This window comes from Cyprinus carpio, chromosome B20, assembly GCF_018340385.1.
Source record: "Cyprinus carpio isolate SPL01 chromosome B20, ASM1834038v1, whole genome shotgun sequence".
Lineage (NCBI taxonomy): Eukaryota > Metazoa > Chordata > Actinopteri > Cypriniformes > Cyprinidae > Cyprinus > Cyprinus carpio.
The window spans coordinates 20,307,984-20,328,956 of NC_056616.1; the positions used below are offsets into that span (position 1 = coordinate 20,307,984).

The window sequence follows — 20,973 nt, forward strand, 5'->3', positions numbered from 1 at the left end:
GTAAACATTTTATTTTGCATTCACATTTCAATGGTGATCAATATTATACTGCATATAAGTTCGTGTATTGCATATTACTTTTTTTAAAGACCGACATTTTTTTCAGTAACTGTATTTATATGATTTTGGTTAACCAATAACATTGAAGTTGTTTTAGAAATGAGTAAAAAAAAATGCCTTATTAATATAGCCCTATATATTTTACCTGAAATTAATTTGATTACAACATCTCAATTTTATAGAAATGCACTACTTAAATCGTTAATAATTAAATATCTTGCATTGGATTAGGAGTTAAACTTCGTTAAATATTGTCGCCTCCGTCTTTTAATGAACTTCCGTCTGACCATAAATGAGCCAATCAGCTGAGCGCGCGAGAACAAGGCGCGAAACAACATCAGCGGCATCTAGTTACTTATCTCTTAAGTTCTTCGTTTAATTATACTACATATAAGTTGGACGTTTTCTCGATTTTTTTGTATAACCGTAACTTAGTTGTTCTCTAAAACTAATTTAAGTTTCACGGGGTGAAAATCCATTCTCGGTTCTTCGCCATTAGTCCTCCTCGACGGCTGATCAGAAGCCAAGATGTCGTTGGTCCACACTGAAATAAAAGCGGAATAAACGCTGAAGTGGTGAGTGTTTGTCATAAATGTTTATTTCATGTAGGCTTTATCTATTAAATGTGTGCTAGTTAAAATGATTGACATTACTCGAAATGGTCGCGTTTTAGGCGTTCGCATCTGCTAAAGGAAAGCTTAACTTTGAAACCATGAATGGTTTACTGTTGAGTTCATTAAATCGAATGTAAAGTTACTTTATTTTTTGAGCGAGTAACGTTAAGCTGAACGTTGAAAACACAAGTTTGTTGTGAAAGAGCCTAAATCCAGTTAACTTAACGCTACTGCGTTTTATTCACGCTGTGCTGCATCCTGACAGACCTGATGATAACGTTAAGTCACCTTCTCTGAAGTGATTTTTGGGAATTGTATTTATTTTTGTTCATCGGTGAACCTATAGTGATACTATGTTAGTGATGTTTTTCATGGTCTGGCAATCAGAGGCTGCAGCTGTCGCCTGTAAACTCCGATTTCACCTGTGAGAGAAGTCCGTTGACTGACTCAAACATATATTTTCTGATCTCTATTTACACTTGGGTAGTTTTATAAATTTAACGTTTTATACTGTATATGGTATCTTGAGGTAAGCAGGGTTAGGCTAATGTTCATACTGTGTATTGTCTCGTGTCATGTTAAATGGTTCATAAATAAAAATTGTACAGTATAAAGTGTTTCTGTAAAGTATTTCCATAGTGCATTGTCCTATTTCCTCTCCTTTAGTGTTATATTTAATGTAACCTTGAAAAACCTAAAACATAGGCCTACTTTTTTTTTAGTTGTAGCCTAAAATCTTGACATTGGTTGTCTTGCACTGTTGAATGTTTCTGGTCTAGTGTTGTACAATTTAGTTTAAAAAAACAACATTTGGTAGGAAATTTGTGTCCAGAGTAAGTAGCTATAGGCTAATGTGAAACTGTCTAGTTTTCACCTCTATTTGGATATATATGTGGACCGAGGTTTTTTTTTTTTTTTTGTTATTTTTTTTTTACCTTGATTATGGACCAGTATAATTTTTTTTTTCACTCTCCCCCTTTTCTTTCTAGATACACCTAGTCACAGGAGCGAGTGAGTCACGGAAGAAATCACAATGTGTTCTATTCCAGGACTCCCATCTACGGGTTCAAATGTACCCGTACTCATTACCAAAGTAAACCTGAACCCGGCATGTGTTCTGGTAGAGTTTTGGGGGAATTTCGATCAAGACCGAAAATTTGCTTATCAGCAACTGAAAAAGGAGATTCAATACCCCAGAGAGGGTTTTGGTGAATTGGAAGGAAACCCTGGTGACTTGTGTCTTGTACGAGTGTATGAAACATGGTACAGAGCCCGTATAGTGTCCAGAGATACTGACGAGTACAGTGTGTTTTTAATCGATGAAGGCAGAACACTGCGTGCCACTGTAAACACTTTAGCATGGGGCAAAAGTGACTTTTTCTATCTCCCCCCTGAAGTTGAATTCTGTGTTCTTGCCAATGTCCTGCCACTGTCTCCTGAAAACAAATGGTCAGCAATGGCCTTAGAGTTCATGAAGACCTTCTGTGGTCGAAGAGTCAATGCCACTGTTCAAGATGTTCTTGTGCCCCATCGAACGTTCCTACTTGACATTCCTTGCCTGTCCAGACAGATGTTTGAAATGGGCTTTGCCAAGAAGTTGTACAGTGATCGGTTTGAGGAGTTTGTTGCCAGATCTCTGCAGGCCAACAGTGGAACTGGAGAACCTCCGAAAATTTCTTCCATTAGGACCAAACCAATTGAGATCATTGAGCAAATAGAGAAGCAGCAGGCCTACATGTACCCTGAGCTGCAAACCGATACTGTTGAAACTGTTGTGGTCACAGAAGTAACAAGTCCATTCCGAATTTTCTGTCAGCTTAAGGTTTTCTCTCAGGAGCTGAAAAAGTTAACTGAACAGATAACTCAGCATTATGAGGGAAGAGTTGGATGTAATTTTGCAAGACCTGAGAATTTAGGCAGCCCGTGTGCATCAAGAGGAAGTGATGGCAAGTGGTATCGTTCTGTGCTGCAGCAGGTCATGTCTGCCAACAATGTGGTTGAAATTTTGCAGGTGGATTATGGGAAGAAACAGTTTGTTCAAGTTGAGAACATCAGTCCACTTGCCCCAGAATTCTTCAGGATGCCTGTCGTAACATATGTGTGCTCTCTTCATGGAATAGCTGACAGAGGTATGGGTTGGACAGCTTCACAGATTGATTATCTGAAATCTCTCCTGCTCAACCGCACCGTGATCGCCAAGTTTCAGTATCAGAGCCTTTCTGAAGGTGTCCACTATGTCACGCTTTACGGAGAGGAGAACACAAATATCAACAAACTGTTTGAACTGAAACAGAAATGTACACTGGATTCTGATATGACCCTTACAGACATTGCTGTTCAGAAGTGCCCATCGTCTCAAAAGAGCAAGATTTCGGAGACAACTGTTGCTGCACACATTGATGAAACCTACTCTGACCTTAAAGGGAACAAACCAGTCTTTTTCACAGAAAGTCTCACACCTAACACGTCGCATCTGGCTGTTGTACAGCATGTTGAGAGCCCTGGAAAGTTTTGGATCCAAACTCAGCGATACGCAGATGAATTCAATCAGCTAATGGATGGCCTCGGAAATCTGTACAGTGATCCCACAAGCACTGACGGATTGATAAGAAAGCCTGTTGTTGGTCTCCTCTGTGCAGCTAAATCCCAAGATGCTGTGTTCTATAGAGCAGCTATCTATAAGGTAGTTGACAAGAAAGCAGAAGTTTACTTCCTAGACTATGGCAACACAGAACTAGTTGATTGTTTCGATTTGCGACAGTTGCCTCTGAGATTTCAGCAGCTGCCTGCTGTTGCAGTAAAGTGCTCCCTCTATGGCATTAAACCCAGACTGAAACATTGGGATGAGAGGGCTACATTGTTCTTTTTGAAACTCGTCGAAGACAGAGTACTTGATTTGCATGTAAAAGAAAAGCATCAAGACACTCACATGGTCCAGTTAGTGGATCCGAGTTTAGATGGAGAAAATGATGTGAGCAAGTTGTTGTGCAATGCAGATTTTGCAGACAGTGAAAAGAGCTTTGTGGATAATTCTGCCACAAGATCCTTTGGTTTAAAACCCACACACACCTCTGGTGTATTCTTGACAGGAGCTCGGCCTCAAATGCCTTCCAGTTCTTCTGCCATAACGGACAGTGCACCTGGCTTCAAGGAATACTTGTTTCCCATTGGAAGCTCACTGGAGGTAACCGTATCCTACATTGAAAGTCCAAATGACTTCTGGTGTCAAAAAGCCAGAAATGCAGCATGTTTAGAAGTGCTAATGCAAGACATTCAGCGTTTCTATGGTCATAGTGAATTTCAGCCACCTTTGGAAGCTGCTTGTGTTGCCCGTCATCCTGAAACTGGGATATGGTACAGAGCCTTGGTCATTCAAAAGCACCAAACACCTCATGTTGATGTCTTGTTCATTGACTACGGACAGACAAAGAAGGTTGCTGTTGAAGATCTTCGAAAGATCACTCCAGCATTCTTGAAGATGAAAGGACAAGCCTTTCGATGCAGTTTGTATAACCTGATCCACCCAGTATCTCACTCAGCTTTAGACTGGAGCCCTGAAGCCACATTGCAGTTTCATGAGTTTGTTGACACGGCATCGTCCATGAATGTGCCCCTAAAATGCACCATATTTGCTGTAATGTATGACTCCCAGAAAGTCGTGTTCAATGTGGTAGACTTGGAGACCCCATTTCAAAGCATTTGCAATCTCCTTGTCCAAAGACGTCTAGCTGATCGTGCACCCTCTAAGAAAGCTCCTCTTCCACCCTTTCGCCTGGACACCTACTATTACTCCACACATGGAGTCAAGACTGGATGTGAAGAGGAAGTGAGTATCACCTGTGTGAAAAGTGTCACTCAGTTCTTTTGCCATCTTGCCAGGAATTCAGAGGAGATTGAGAAACTATCAAACAAGGTCAACTCCCTATGCCGTCAGCTAGAGGCAACCAAGTGTCCTCAGACTTTTGGAACAGTTTGCTTTGCAAAGTACACAGATGGACTTTGGTACAGAGGCCAAATAAAGTCTACAAAACCGTCAGTTGTGGTCAATTTTGTGGATTATGGCGACACATTGGAAGTTGACAATTCAAACTTGCTTCCAGTTCCAATTGAAGCAGGAGAGATCATGTCTGTCCCAGTGCAGGCAGTTGAATGTGGGCTCTCAGATATGCCTGAAGATGTGCCGTGTGAAGTGGGAAATTGGTTTCAGAATTTTGCGGACAGTCATTGTTTCACTGCTTTGATCGTGGCAAAAGACCCAGGAGGAAAGCTTTTGGTGGAACTTTATGAAGGAAAAACTCAAGTGAATGCACTGATCAGACAGAAGTTTCGCAATGAAATCCATAGAAATGAAACAAGCGCATTCAAAGGATTTAGTTCAAAGAACAGAAGTGCACAAAGTGGGGCAACCCATATGCAGGAAAGTTCCAGTGGTCTAAAGCGAGATTTTGTGGAGCAAGTTCCACAGTCCCGTGTAAGTCATGCAGCACAACAAGGTAACGTTGAATCAAAACAGCCACGGAGCAAGTGGGGATTCCATACAAATGGTGGACTAGAACCAACAAGAGATTTTGGGACACTGCATAATTCCCAGAAACATCTTGAACCACAAAGAAAATCCAGTGATAGAGCTGATGTGCATCGCCCTTGTACATCTGACAAAACTGATGGTGTTAAGGCCAAGTCTCAGGCTCTTCTTAATGAATCGGCGCTCCCGGTGAAAGTAATAAAACCAGGTCTAGAAGCTGAGGTATTCATCTCTCATTGCAATAGCCCTTGTAGCTTCTTTGTTCAGTTTGCAGCTGATGAGGATGAAATTTATTCCCTCGTGGAGAAATTGAATGCTGACCAGTCAAGGTGTGCCAACATTGATCCCAGTAATATTCATGAGGGAGACATGGTTTGTGCAATGTTTTCTGAAGATAACTCCTGGTACCGTGCAGCAGTAAGAAAAAACCTTGGTGACACAATCAACGTCGAATTTGTTGACTTTGGAAACACGGCTACAATTTCTGCTTCAAAAATATGTTGTCTTGATCAATCATTTGCTTCATTTCCTAGGTACAGCATCCACTGCTCTGTACATAAACTGAATGTTGAGAGTGGAGACCAAGAACTTGCACCCAACTTCAAACGGGTGATTGAGCAAAACATTGAAAAGGTCATGTGCACATTTGTGAAAATGTCAGGCACCATTTGGGAAGTGAAACTTGATGTTAATGGTGTAGTGTTGGGATCCGCCTGCAGGGGTGATTCTGCACCAGCAGCTGAGCTTACGAGCCCAGGTGTCAAGCAGACATCTGAAATCATGGTCTGTACACATTACAAGAACCCTGACCTATCAGCTGGTCAAATGATCACTGGATACACCTCACTCATCAAGGGTCCTCAGCTCTTCTGGTGCCAGTATGCGGCAACGGACAAACTTCAAGAGATTTCAGACGTGTTACAGAATGCTGGTAATGCATCAGAAGAAACTTTGAGTGAGGAATATCTGCCAGTTGGAAGTGCTTGCATTGCTCTTTTCACTGAAGATAATTTGTGGTATCGAGCTATAGTTACATCTAGGGACCTTGACACGCTCTCCATTACCTTTGTTGACTATGGAAATGAAGCAAAAGTCAATATCGGTGATGTTAAAGCACTTCCACCTGAGCTATCAGACGTGCCCCCTCAGGCTTTCGACTGCCAGCTAGAAGGTTTTGATCTTTCCAAGGGTTTCTGGGCTGAAGAGGCAGATGATGTGTTCTTTGAGCTAGTTAATGACAAGCTTTTAAATATCACTGTTGAGAAAATGGGGAACTCTGAAATGCCACACATCATCAAGCTGGATTGTAATGGTGTTGTCATCAATGATGCCATGAGAAGCTATTGGAAAATTCAAAGTCCTGAAACTCCATCTGTTGAACTCTTGAGTGGAGCAAATGTGGTGTCCATCGATGCCTATGTGGCTGCTGAAGTTAATATTGACTCAGTAGTTATCCATGATTCAGACACTGACCATGCTGACAATGAAACCTGCACTTCACTTCTCAAAATGCAGCATTCTGAACAAGAGCAGCTTGATTTATTGACAGTAGTTATCCATGATTCAGACACTGACCATGCTGACAATGAAACCTGCATCTCACTTCTCGAAATACAGCATTCTGAACAAGAGCAGCTTGATTTACTGACAAGTACAAAAGTTGGAAATGAAGCTCAGGATGAGCCACTTGAGATGATTACTGAAGATGTTGTCTCACCTGATACAGTGAGTATAGTGCCCTCTGATGCACAAGAGGACCTTGAAACCACATGTGTCATGGAAGGTGCTTCAGCTTTCACAAGTCCATCAGACACAACAAACCAGCATGCTTTTGCTAAAGAGACAGACCCAACTCCTTTTCCTGTAGTTTTGCCACAGCACTCCGAGGGAGCTACACCTAGTATTTCCTCAGAGAACATAGATAGCTTCTTGATGAATAACACAGATTCTCAATTATGCATCGTTGAGGGACCAGAGTTGCCATCATTTGAGATCATTCAATCGGGTAAGCCTGAATTTTGACATTTTGTAGTACAACTTTTGGAGATACAGTGTTAACTATATTGAAGAGGTCTTCCTTCTTTCCTTTTATTTATTTATTTTATTTTATTTTTTCAAATTTTTAAAGACTTGGGCTATTTAAGGCGAGCAACAGAGAAAAGGCCTGCTGGGTCAGAATGTGTGATATGGTGTCACGTAAGAAGAAATTGGTGCAGAGCACAAATTTTAAAAAGTTCTGAAGATGCTGCATTGGTGAGTGTATATATCTTCTCATTCACACTTATTTTTTTTTTTTTTTTTTTTTTTTTTTTTTTTTTTTTTTTTTTTTTTTTTTTTTTTTTGCTTTTGTTTTTCTGGTAAAGAAACCAGGTTTTGTTTTGTTCAACTTCAGATCATCTTCAGACTTATGTTGTTGTGTTTTTTTGTTTTTTTTGGATCAGGTGTTGCTTGTGGAACATGATTCTGAGGTGGTTGTAGATCCTCTCAACATCTTTGAAATTCTGCCAGACGAGCAACTGCAGGTGTGGAATGCTGGAATAAATTTTTGCTTATAGTCAGAAAGCATTTTTTACTCATGCAGTGTTTTAATTTCAGACTTCATGCATTGAAGCTGTAGTTCCAAGTGGTAAGTATTATATTTTGTTATATTTGAAAGAAAAATGTCAGTGAAGTCCTACTTATTTTATCCCGCCCGTACCTCAGAATTCCACAGCTTTTTTTCTGATCACACTTTTCACCTGAAATAACCATTTACAATCCTTAAACATGTAATATGTTTTGTAGATGAAGTAACCAAGGAGAGAAACACTGGATTTAAGAATAGTCCTTCAAAGGTAAATTGATATTTAACTGTGAAACGCAGAATGTTTCCAGCCATTGAGAACCAATTCTAACAACCAATTCTATCTCTGATCACATCAGGCAGAAGATACAGAATATGAAACTGTTGTCACCTCAGAATCAGAAGAACCAAATGGTAAGTGTTTTGTATACAGTTACAAAATTACTGCATCACATACTGCCAAGGTAGAGGACAAAATGTATACACTTTATACACATTAAAATATACTATGGTGTTATTAATTGGTGGCAAAGTAGTATATAAATCATAAGTGCAAAATTGTTCAAAATTGCATTTTTAATATGTAAAGGTGAAGAGAAACAAATTGACCAAATGGATCCAGGTGATGAACATGCAGACCAGGTACACTTTGATGCTGTTGTACCAATCAAAAGCAAATAAAAATTTAATTGACAGATAGTAATCACATAGCCCAGTGTCTCAACATGTGTTTACTTGCAGCCTCAAGTCACAGGGTTTGTGTCCTGCTCCGCTGTTGAAGACTCTGAGGGTGAGCGAGCTTAGTTAATTTACCTTCTTTTTAAAAATAGTATTGGGACCTCAATTATAAATGGTGCGTAGTGCCCTTATTCTATGAATGTACGGTATAATGTCTGTGTGAAATGATTCTTAAATCTATTGAATCTGCATTCGAATGAATATCGATGTTCAGACAATGAAATGTCAAATCCATGTGGCAAATTTTGCATACATAATGTGTGGTTGGCTAGACTTATTTTCAAACAAAAACAGAAGTGTGTAATTCCATCAGGGTTATAAAAAAACAAAACAAATGTCCTGCTTTATCTTTGACCTCTATGCAAATGACAGGGTTGTATTATGTTTGTTTAGCTGTGCACCTTCCCCCAGCGTGTCTACAAGTGCACGATCTTGTTCAAGTACTGAGTGTAAGTACACACATAAGACTGTTGAGATGAGATTCACAACTACTTAATCTTATTAACCCACTCCTTCAACTTATTTGTACTTCAGCCTGAACCAGTAGAAAGCAAGGATCCACAAGAGGATTTAAGTACTTCAGCTGGAGAGCAAAGAGGTTACACTTCATACTTCATGGAGATAAAAACTCCAATAAACTTAAAATAGTAGTTGACTGAATTTTTTTTTTTTTAATTTTTGTTTATATTGTAATTTGTAAAATGTGTCTGTTTAGAGGATCCTTCCAACGTGAGCACTGGAGTGGATTTGCTGATGGATTTCCTTGATGTGACTCCCCATGATAAGGTGTTTTGTGTTTTCTCTCATTAATCTTAAAGGCCTACACCACCTAGTGGCTAAAAATATATTCCTTTCATATCATGGTTTTGAAAACAGGGGGTGTGTGAGACTGAGCTCGAAACGGATGACTTGCTTGAGGAGTTTAATAGTATGTTATTTTTTTGCATTCTGTATTCAAATGAAATTCTTTAAATTTGAACAAATATAGTGTAGATGTTTAGCTTCTGTTATTTTTATTTTTTTTGTAGATGTTACTGAAGATCTTATTGTCCTTACCAGTGATGGAACGGAGTCTGACACTGCATCCGATGGCACGGTATTACAAGCTTGCTGTTAAATTATTTTATTCATTAACCACAAATGTGAGGCGTTTATTGATATTCCTTACTTTGAAAACTTCAGCTTCACGGAGATCCAGTTACTCCAGAAATCCATGCTGATGCTGAAGAATCTTCATGTAAGTCATTTGAGTGCAAATATAAATGGGAAAATCATTAACATTCCTACTGTTTTTATTTAAAATCTTAATTTCTGGTTAAAGTTAGAACTGATGGCAGTGTGCTTCACAGGTTTACAAGAAAAGTCAGATGCAGCTGATTGCACCAGCGCCGAGGATTCACGTGTAACTCATCTGACCCTGAAGGTTGAGGATGCATCTGACGATGATGTCATTTTTGTTGGTGTTTTGCAAGAATCCCAGGCAGAAGTATATGAGCCAGAGAGTGAAAATGAAAAACAGAAGATTGACTAATATAAACCTCTCAGGAGATGGTTGTATCCTAAGAGGCAAGTTACTTATGTAATGTGGTTTTTTTTTTTTTTTTTTTGTTTGTTTTGGTTAATCACATTTATAGAGCCAACAGCTTGATGTATTAAGTGTTTTTGTCTACCTAATACCATAAACCACATAATAGCAACAATAAGCACTTCTGCTTGTTCATAGAGTAGAGCTGTAGTTTTGTTTTCTCCTTACATCACTGTTTAGTGATTTCTCTTTGCAGATGAAGGCTGTTTTGTTTTTTCAGTTATTACACAGCCTTTCGTTGTTTTCCTTATTGCATTTTGAAACAATGTTTCTAAATTGTACTTTATCCAGGAATTTTGTTGCTTGTTCAAATGCTCTTAAATGTTTACATTTGTGGTGAAAAAGCAATTTGCTGCACTTTGTGGAAACTTGAAATTTTCTTTAATAAATATGCAACTTTTGTGTCTTGTATGAACATTACTTGTTATGTTGACTTTGTATGAGGGGGAAAAAAAACAAATACCAAAGGTCACATATTCTGTTTAATAAACAAAATCCCATATACATATAAACAACTTGTGTGGCTTTACTCATAACCATAGAAATACTGAAATTTCAATACTGAGTTTTTTTTCACTGACCAGAAATTAGTAGTGTAAAAACTGATTCTATTGCCTTACAAATCAGGAACTTACAGGTTTTAGTTATAGATTCAGAGAAAACTGAGGTTACTTTTTACTTCTCAGATGTAAAAATCGTTAGGAGTGAAACAAGGAGACTATGGTGAATATATTTCACAGTATGGTATTTCATATTTCCAAATGGTTGTCTGTTAACTGTCCCTTTGTATCATCAGTCACAGTTTATTGAAAACACTGCGTTGATATAAAAACCCACTTTCTATAACTCTAAAAACATTAAGGCACAACAAAGAACGGTGAAGTGTTAAAAAAAAGTTAAAGTCTATGGCACTGTCTGTTTTGTAAATATGTGGCTGTTACCAAGTGGTACATTTTAGAAGTCATCCTGTATAGATTGTGTAGTTTGCCATTTAAAAAAAATACTAAATGTAATTTACATCAGATCACTGTCTAATCCATAGTGCAAATTCAATCGTATTCATACACAGCAGTCCAAAATTTTGTCTTATGAAATTTCAAAAAAACAGATTTTGCATAATGATTACTTGGCCCTTTCTCAAATACCTTCTGTCTATTTGTTACGTGCATTTGCAAGATTACAAAGTCATTGTACTGATACACTTTTCATGTTGCTTGATTAAACAGATGACTGTGGTATAGTAATGTTGGTTCCTGGAATCAAGTTGTCATCTTTTCCATCAATTAGTGGATCCCACTGATTAAAGTCTCTGTCCATATCTAGAAACAAAGAGATAAGTTAGATATTGCAAAAACAAGTTTACATTATTATGTACACTACTGATGTAATTTTTTTATTTTTTTTTATGTGGGGGGGGGGGGGGGGTGGTTATGAAGTTTAACAAGGCTGCACTGATTTGATCAAAATACAGTAAAACCGTAATGTGGTAATAAAATGGCATTTGTTTTGTGATGCAAAGCTGAATTTTCAGCAGCCATCGCTCCAGTCTTCAGTGTCACATGAGCCTTCAGAAATCATTCAATGCTGATTTGGTGCTCAAGTAACATTTGTTATTATCAATGTAACGATGCAGTGTTGTGCTGCCTAATATTTTTGTGGAAACTGTGATTCTTTTTTTTTTTTTTTTTATTAGGATTCTTTAATAAAAGAATCAAAAGAACAGCATTTGTGTTTAAATATTTGAATTGAATTTTCTGTAACATAACAGTCTTTAATGTTTGATTAATTAAATTTATCCTTGCTCAGCAAATCTATTAAAACTTGTTGACCCCAAACCTTTTGAGTGTTGTTAACAAATAAATAAATAAACAAAGTCTGGAGCACACAAACCCAATAAGGTAAATAACTTACTTAAGCAGCGTTGAAGAAAAGCCAAAGTTGCTTTGTTGGAAAGATCCAAGGCTATGTGTGGATCAATCTCTCCTTTTAGCTTCATGAGCCTTCCAATCCAGTTCCCAGTAAGAAATGTGAAATCTGGGAAGCTCTGATGGACCGTCCCTCTGCCAAAAATAGTACAGAACAATTAAACAAAACATTTTTCAGATTGAATTACAACTTGACTTGAAATAAAAAAAAAAGACTGACTTGATGGTTATCATTTTTCTAGGAAAGATAGCAGAGTCCAGCTTCTTCATGCGGATGATATTCCCGATCCACTGGAATTTTTCAGAGTTTATAAAAAAGATTGGTTGCTTCACTCCTGGGAAGATCTCCTCATCCAGAGGAAACATCCAGGTATCAAGCGCCACACCACACCTAGGAAGCAACATTGATGCCAGGATGATTACTTCTTGCAAACTACATGGTGCTACCAATATGCTACTGTAATTAGTTTACCAATGTCTTTCTTGGCTAGTTCAATTTTTTTCCTGAAAACTCATGCAAAAAAAAAAAAAGGTTTTTCTTAAATTATTCTCCCTATAATGCTATTTAGAGTGCATGACAAGATTTCAAGTTGCATCTCAGTATGTATGAAAATGCATCTTAACAAAAACAGGAAACTTGCAGAGGTTTCACAGACAACTGTGAAGGATAAAGTAAAGGCCAACCGCACTGAGAACATTGTTTTTTAGACAGCTTGATAAATGTTTATCTACCCACAAGATCTCATAACTCATAGTTGTCATAATATGTACGGGACATCCTAATCAGCTCAAAACATACTTGAATTTGACTTCCTTGCATAAACATTCGATCACCGTCGCGCCTCCAAAGGAATGTCCCATAATCGCTATTCTACACAAGTCCATGGAGTTCTGAAATGCAGGAAGGCTCTTTGTCATCAGCACTCCACAGAACATGATTGAGCAGTTCTCAATTTTAACTAAACTAACTGAATTTTAACTTATTGTAAGATTCACCTCCATTGTTGACAAATCAAAGTCACACTGTAAGACGTTCTCCACAGACTTTCCTGAATTGATGTCAAAGAGAATATCTAAGGCTCTGATGCATTCGTCTGCTCTTTGCTTTACCTGAAACATAAAGGAAATTGTATTCGTTCACATGGAGCACAGACAGTTCCTTCAATGGTGCATTAGCCAGGATGCTAATATCAGAAAAGGTCCTAGGAATGACTAGCATAGGAAGACTATGTTTTGGATATCAGATGAGTTACGAGTAAGGTGATTTTCTCACTTGCTTGTTTCTCAGAGGAAACTCACTCTCGCCCGTTTTCAGCGGCCTGTAGTACATCCAAACCTCCTCCAGATTATCAGACACAGGCTTGGCTATGTCACATGATGGATGCTTTTTTGTTGCTGGCTCAGTATGCTCTCTGAAGTAAAAAGTTGCAGAAGAAGATTCATCCCTGAAATTAAAAAGACATTTTAGTAAAAGAAGAATACACCAGACAAAACACAACACATAAGTGATCTTGAGACTTTTAACACAAGTGAGGATGTATAATGTTTTATAGATGCAAAAAATCCAATTTCTAGTTAATGGACACTTTTCACGGACAAGTTTTTTTATATTTTCATTCTCATTAAATGTACATTCATAACACTATACTATACTTACATGAAACTAGTTAAAGTTAACACTGATGCAAGAGTGTTTCAAATACAAAGACTGAGGGAGTGACTTTTACATTTTTCTCTCTTTTAAATTTTTTTTTTATTATTATTGTTTTTTTTTTTAAATAATGAAAATGCTAACCTGTTTTGTTTTTGTTATTGGAACAAATGAGATTGCAAAAAAATATCATTGTAGTTTACGTTCACCACTATTGAAGTTTACTCAACTATGACAACTTGCGCTTCTGAGAACCCCGGAAACATTAAAGTGGTTCCATAGTAATAACTGTAGTTATATAAAAACAAATTAGTTACCTTCTTACTTATAAACTTAAGAGTTCTACAAAAAACACTATGAAGTATTTCCAATGTTTCATTTTGAATTCATTTTAACGACAGGTGTATTGAGATCCTAGTTTTATAATCTGAAAGGCAGTGTTTGACCAATCCTGCTGCCCTGTGTTAAACATTGTTAAGAATGTGATGACCTAGTTCATACTATTGTTTGCATTCTTCTCACACACTTTGACTATTACAACATACAAAACCTTTCACTGGTGTGGGGCAAGGAGAGTTACTGTACAGCAGTTGTAATTGTGTCAGTTTGCGGTTAGTGGCTATCTCTTATCTCAATGTACCGGTCCAGTTCCAAAGAAAGAAAAAAAAAAGCTTTTACAGCTAATACAGTCCGACTGAAAGCAAGCACCTGTGCTCCACGGCTGCAACAATGAAGCCCTGTGATGCCAATTCAACACATATGGCCGAATACAATGTCCTGCAAATACAACACACAAAAACACAGTGGCACTGTAAAACACTGAATCAAGGATTGAGGACACGTTTACACCTGAAACTTCAAATCAACCACACCTGAAAGCTCCAAGTCCATGGGAGAAAATAATAACAGGATATTTCCCATCTGGTTTAAACGATGCATTCCAGGCTGCTGGGATTTTACAAGACCCTAATGCAAACAAACATACATTAATGTCCATAGCATGGCAACAGTGGCAACCAATGTTTTAACCACATCTCAGAATGATGCATGCTGAGGAAGTGGCATGGTTGGCTGACATTTTCAGCACTCAATAACCAACAATTCTTACCAAAGAGGTAGTTAAAAATTCTTTCACTGAGTGCTCTGTTCATCTTCATAAAGTCTGCGAGGCCATTGAAATACTCCCTGCACGGGACCCACTCTGGCAGCTGAGGGTTCTCGGATGCTTGGCACGGATAGTAGAGTCTCAAGAACGTCCCCTAGAAGAAATATAAATACATGTTTTAAATCTGCTGATGACACACAAACAATCTGAGTGCACACAATTCAAGTGCACACTTACATGGACTGTGTGGCCCACCATCAGGTCAGAGCATCCCACTTGGTGGGGTCCTTTTCCTGGCGGGATACTCATAGTGTTGTTGTGCCCACACGAATTACCCATTGTGAAAACAGCCAAACAGTTCCACTTAGGAATAAACTTTAAACCTGAAAAACAAGACTCCCACCCACATTATCATACCAGAGCATGACATGTCATGACACTTTCAAACAAGTTTGTTGAATCTCTCAGCTGGCACGGCTTTTGTTGCCTTTTAGTTATCTCAGCACTTGTCAATAGCCACATTTGGGTTTATAAGTCATATGAATACAGCTCGTGAGAGCTCATCGTGCTTGTAAGTGTTATAATAACTGCACACACTGTTATGGTTAACATAAATACAATACAAAGGCAGTTAACACAATGGTTTGACAATAGAAAAATATGCAAAATCGGTATGAAAATAAGTGACGAGATAGGAAGTTACCATCAATAGCGAAACCAGTGACAACGACCAACTTGTTTACAATTAGCAGACTAGCCACTGCTATGGCAAAGCGTGGAACAACTTTTGAAAAACTGACTTACCCGACGTTGACTTTGACCATTCATATATCTTCTTAACCAGAGTCAGCTGAACGAGTCTGTAGACAGAATACATCGACGTTAGCAGGACTAACGTTACATAAAGTGGCAGCTGAAGTCCCCGCTGAGCAGGCGGAGCCTCATCCTGACCGCGACTCGATACATATGTGTCACTGTCACAGATCCTGCTCAGTTTGGATCGGTGTGGAAAATGTGCTGATTTTTGTGTGAAAGACTTTTTGTGGAACAAAACTTCTAAGTGAACGATTCGTCGAAAGAACGATTCATAAACACATCCCTGCTTTCGTGCCTTTAATGACGGACTGTAGCGCGAGCCAATAGCATTCGAGTGTGGGATGTGAAGCAGCATTTCATTGGTTGGACTTTCTGAACGAACACGCCCCCTTCACTGAACAAATGAGTTCGGTTCAGAAGTTAAGAATCAAACTAACGTGATGGAGTGAGATCAATGACAGAGAGATCAGTTTTAAAACAAGGAATCATAAATGTATTAAATAAAACTTAGTGATAAAACATAGTAAATATGAAAATTATAAATAGGAAGTTTAAACAAAATTAAGATCTTTTTCAATAATTTGTACTAAGAGTATTCCAAATTATTATATCTAAGGGATGAAGTAGTGAATATTAGAAGAATAGCCCAAAGTAGCTATAAGCAGAATGCGAGGAGAGGGGAAAGCAGAGTAAAGAGTGAAGAGTAAAAGAGTAAAGAACCAAAGTAGGGACAATTATTATATGTACTGGAAACCTACATCCTCCCAAACTGGTGATTATGTCTAATAAGAAAAGGTTAAACAGACTTATCCATTATGTCACTCATCCATGGTGTCATATGTTGTCCTAATGACTGTAGGTCAGGTAAGGTTCAGTCATTGTGACCATCAAATGTTGTTGCGGTTAAATATAGACATGGTTTTCAGACCTTTAGAACAAAAACCGCAAAACAAGCAGTTTCAAGTGTCATATCTTAAATTACAAAAACACAGTGTCTGGAAAAGAACATCTAGTAGCCTACTGTTAATGACTAATTCTGAGAAACATTATTACTCAGGCAGTAGTTGAAAGACGTCCAATATCTAACAAAACACCAGTAAAAAAAATATATATGTGTGTGTGTGTGTGTGTGTGTGTGTGTGTGTGTGTGTGTGTACTACAAATACTACAAATATTACATATAACATAATGAGTTACAGTAATGAATGAGTAAATAATTGAATGTGAATATATGATGATGATTAAAATAAGAAGCATAACTCAAGTAGTAATAAATCATAAATTAATACATGGATATGAAAATCAAGGAAAAATATAACAACACTGATTATTTGGATACACCAAAATGAGAATATTTTCATGAACAATTAAAATATTTTATGACTCTCTGAATTCAGTTTCTAGAAATAAGAAGTGTACAAAAACATCACTTTTAATGAAAGAAATAATTTATAGAATTTAACACTTTTTCATGTAGTGAGATCTGATGTCTATGCATTGTATGATCTTTTAAAGTATAATAATAATAATAATAATAATAAAGGACTTTAATAAACATGAAGGACTTCGGCTGTGAACGACTCTTTGTTTGGTAATGATTCAGTTGAGTCAATCAGGGCAAGTGAACAAAACTGATGTATCAAAAGACATTCATACAACTCCATTTATGAATCTACTGTATACATCATGTGTTAATTGAATGCATTTAAATGCACCCATTTTGCTTTTAACAATATTGCTTTCCCAAAGTTTTGCCACAATTTAGCACTGAATTGGCTATCATCTTCATTTATCTAAAATTATTTCAGTTTTTTTGCACTTTCTAAATAGCCCAATTCTGTTTTTTCATTCAGTACATCCTAATTTAAATTGAATGAGACATTGCAATACCTTTAAGTGCACAATCACTATTTATAAATATGTGTGTGTGTGTGTGTTTGTGTGTGCAGATATGCAAAAATCTTCTTGATATATATTTCAGTATCAGTTGTCGACTTTAGAAATGTCCTATATCTCTTTACAGGCTGGTCACGTTGGGCTTATTGACACAACATACAGATGGAAGTTCCCTATTCCATACATTCTGTCTGACAGCCTGGGTAGGTGGTTTTCAGTTGCTTACCAAATCAAGTACAAAAACTGACAAGTTTGTGTTTTTATTATGATGATTTTCTTTATGGATAAATTATTATCTTTTTACAGACCTTAATGCAAAAGGTGCTGTTTATCAAGCATTTGAAATGTACCGTCTAAAGTCCTGTGTTGATTTTAAAACCCTAGGAAGGCGAGAAGACATTCATCAAATTTGAGAAGAGAGATGGGTATGTGTTAAGGCAAACATTGCAAAAACTATTTCGGTTATAACACCAGCATATTAATGTTGAGCATAAGCAGGTTCAAACAGAATTTTATCCCAAAATCAGATCAGTTCATCTGGTGTGCTCATGGTAATAAAAAGTTTTACTAAACTAACCATTCACTTCAAATAATGGTGCTGCATAGGGAATTCAGCCATCAGAAAACACCAGTCATCTTATAAAACAATTCACATAACAGGACTTGCAATTGCCGCTATGCAGGTGCTGGTCTCATGTTGGAGAACTACAAACTGGACAGGTGCTTTATCTGGGGCCTGGTTGTGATCGTAAGGCGTGATTGAGCATGAACTGCTGCATGCCCTGGGCTTTTATCATACACAGTCTCGTCAGGACTGAGATGACTATGTGAACATCTTGCTAAATCAGGTCATTGAAGGTTAGTGTGTCAGTTGCTGTGTAGTTTAATATTCATTACTTAATCTTACAATTTTGCATGTGCCTTTTATATATCATAATGTTTTTTTTTTTTTTAAGGCATGGAGCATAGCTTTAACAAATATGATGATAGTTTTGTCACAGATCTAAATACTCCATCCGTATGACTATGAATCTGTCATGCATTATCATCCATTCGCTTTCAACAAAGACCCAAATATTCCTACCATCACCACCAACATCCCAGAGTTCTTCAACATCATAGGGCAATACCTGGACTTTAGTGAGATGGATATTGTCAGACTGAATCGAATGTACAACTGCTGTATGTTAATAATGTTAATATAATATGATGTAAATATGTTAATAAAATATATTTATATATAAATACAATTTATTTATTTAATTTCTGCTTTTCTTCAGCCTCTTCTCTTACCCTGCTGGACCAGTCCACTTTTGAGAACATAAACATTTGTGGGATGATACAGAGTTCGACTGATGATGCTGATTGGGTCCATCTCAAAAGCTCTCCTGGTGTCGAGGATCATACACACAGTTGACAATGCAGAGGTTACAAATCTCAATCACCTGTAATATAGATGTTCCAAAAGTGGTTGCAGTTTGACCAATGTAAATAACATTTTTGCATTGTGATTTTTAGATTTAGGATATACTATGCACTTTGACACCTCCACTGGAAATGCAGAGCAATCTGCTCTCCTCGAGTCCCGCATCCTGTATCCTAAGTGGAAGATACAAGGCCTCCAGTTTTTCTAGAAAATGACAGGGAGTGTAAAGGACAGGCTAGTAATTTGGACCAAGATGGATGACAGAACAGGAACCGTTCATAAATTTAAAAAACTCCACACAATCTGGGGTAATTATTTTCTTTTTTTAACTACTTGTAGCCTACACTATTAAAAATAAGGGTTCTTTATTGGCATCTGTGGTTTCAACAAAGAACCTTTAGCATTCAGGAAAACTTTATAGTGAAAAGAGATTCTTTAGATTTTGAAAATGTTCTTTCCAATAAAGATGAGTCTGAAATGGCGTACTGAATAGTATGTACATTTAGTTTTATATGTAGTAAATAGTAAGTCATCTGAATATTTTTACCTACTGTTTAATGAATACTATGAATTTGGACATACTCGGCTGTAACTACTGTTTTTCACATTTGTATAAAAGTAGGCATATTTAAGCTGAATCTTCTGCACCAGATCCAGCCGATCTCACCCACAGCCAAGTTTGCCGACTCCGCATAAAGAAAAAAAAATATTTTAAGAATTGTTTATTGAAAGGTTCTTTGGGGAACCAAAAATGGCTCTTCTTTGTCATCAGTGTGAAAACCCTCTATATTATTAAGAGTGTCTACTGCAGGAAAGTTTTAAGATATGAAACATGTGAGATTGTAAAATAATTGTAAATCAAACTTCAATGTCCACGCATTCATTTATTTATTGAGTAGCCATATAACAATCAAAATAACATACTCAGTCATTTATTATCCTTTAATTGATCCCTTATGTAATCGTTTATCTTAAAATGAATGTGGTGATAACGAAAGGTTTTCCTTTCCCAGCTGATGAAGACAAAACATGGAAGATTGGTCATGTGCCTATGCAAATAGGCGCAAAATTCCACTATGCATTCCAGGGAGTAAGAGGAGACCCCGGTAACTCTGAAGGGGGCATATTCATTGATGATATCAGACTGACAGAGACACACTGCCCTGCCGCTGTCTGGTGCATCCAGAACTTCTCGAGCATCCTGGAAACAGCCGACTACAACACCGTGCTGAACAGCCCTTGTTTCTACAGCCCTGAGGGTTACGGTTTTGGCGTTTAAGTATGACTACTGTCTGATTACTCTGATTACACAGGTGACTACACAGGTCTGTACTTCCATCTGGCCAGCGGTGACAATGACATTGTGATGCAGTGGCCTGCTGTGAACCGCCAGCCCACCATAGTGGTGATGGACCAGGATCCAGACATCAAACTGAGGATGTCCTCTGCTCGTAGCCTCACCACTGACATGAGCACAGGTATCTCCTGATGGTTATAAAGACTTGTATTGTGACTAAAGTTTACTTAAACTAAACTTTTTGTCTTCCTGTTCCCTAGTCAGTCGAGACTAATACTAATACTAAACTAATATGGGACAATCCAAGAAATGTTGGGACCTTTGACCCAAGTTGCTGAATCACTGAAAGGGAGGGAGGGTTGCGAGCAGTTTGAGCATACTTACCGAGCAGTAATGCCACGTATATATGTCCCGTGTCTAATAGGAGAATGGTAGTGATTGGAGCGATTTGACAGCTGACCGCATCAGCTGGTCGCAACACTATGCCTACATGGCCTGACTGAACTAATGCTGCGCTCGATTAAAAACATCCTATCTATAATGATAATATCTTAATCTTATCTGAAAACTCCCTGATATGATATGACTCTATTCACCTATGTTTCAAGGCTGATGTTATATTATGGCCTGTAGTAAAGCTAAAATCTATATTTGCGGATCAAATATTAAAAAGTCAATTTACATATGAGCCTTTGTACTTGAAACAAAAACTTGCAAACAGCAAATCAATTTTACTAATTTAATTTAAATAGAGAAACATGTAACGGCTTCA

At 37.6% G+C, this 20,973-nt stretch overlaps 2 protein-coding genes and 1 pseudogene across 2 annotated transcripts; 2 read left to right on the forward strand and 1 right to left on the reverse strand.

Annotated features, from left to right (window-relative positions):
- Positions 1-175: 175 nt before the first annotated feature.
- tdrd6 (tudor domain containing 6) lies at positions 176-10,597 on the forward strand. The gene is made up of 16 exons (XM_042747308.1): positions 176-635; positions 1,664-7,204; positions 7,328-7,452; positions 7,641-7,721; positions 7,795-7,825; positions 7,984-8,033; positions 8,122-8,176; positions 8,352-8,404; positions 8,504-8,552; positions 8,894-8,949; positions 9,035-9,098; positions 9,216-9,286; positions 9,377-9,428; positions 9,529-9,596; positions 9,683-9,737; positions 9,850-10,597. The coding sequence occupies exons 2-16, from the start codon at positions 1,708-1,710 to the stop codon at positions 10,029-10,031; spliced, it is 6,489 nt and encodes a 2,162-aa protein (XP_042603242.1). The 5' UTR covers positions 176-635; positions 1,664-1,707; the 3' UTR covers positions 10,032-10,597.
- On the reverse strand, positions 10,550-15,889 carry LOC109067952 (platelet-activating factor acetylhydrolase-like). The gene is made up of 11 exons (XM_019084828.2): positions 15,571-15,889; positions 15,004-15,149; positions 14,770-14,920; positions 14,534-14,627; positions 14,370-14,438; positions 13,284-13,455; positions 13,007-13,120; positions 12,810-12,901; positions 12,231-12,401; positions 11,997-12,145; positions 10,550-11,404 (listed from the first exon to the last, which is right to left on the reverse strand). The coding sequence occupies exons 1-11, from the start codon at positions 15,641-15,643 to the stop codon at positions 11,304-11,306; spliced, it is 1,332 nt and encodes a 443-aa protein (XP_018940373.2). The 5' UTR covers positions 15,644-15,889; the 3' UTR covers positions 10,550-11,303.
- A 1,695-nt stretch (positions 15,890-17,584) lies between these two features.
- Positions 17,585-20,708, forward strand: LOC109113002 (annotated as a pseudogene).
- The last annotated feature ends 265 nt before the right edge of the window (positions 20,709-20,973 follow it).

Coding starts and splice junctions, on each gene's coding strand:
- tdrd6 (XM_042747308.1), top strand. CDS start 1,708: ATGTGTTCTATTCCAGGACTCCCATCTACGGGTTCAAATGTACCCGTA. Junction 7,453..7,640: donor GTTCTGAAGATGCTGCATTG/GTGAGTGTATAT, acceptor TTTTTGGATCAG/GTGTTGCTTGTGGAACATGA. Junction 8,950..9,034: donor ATCTTGTTCAAGTACTGAGT/GTAAGTACACAC, acceptor TTTGTACTTCAG/CCTGAACCAGTAGAAAGCAA.
- LOC109067952 (XM_019084828.2), bottom strand. CDS start 15,643: ATGTATTCTGTCTACAGACTCGTTCAGCTGACTCTGGTTAAGAAGATA. Junction 13,121..13,283: donor TTCCTCTGAGAAACAAGCAA/GTGAGAAAATCA, acceptor TTTATGTTTCAG/GTAAAGCAAAGAGCAGACGA. Junction 12,902..13,006: donor TTGATTTGTCAACAATGGAG/GTGAATCTTACA, acceptor CCTGCATTTCAG/AACTCCATGGACTTGTGTAG.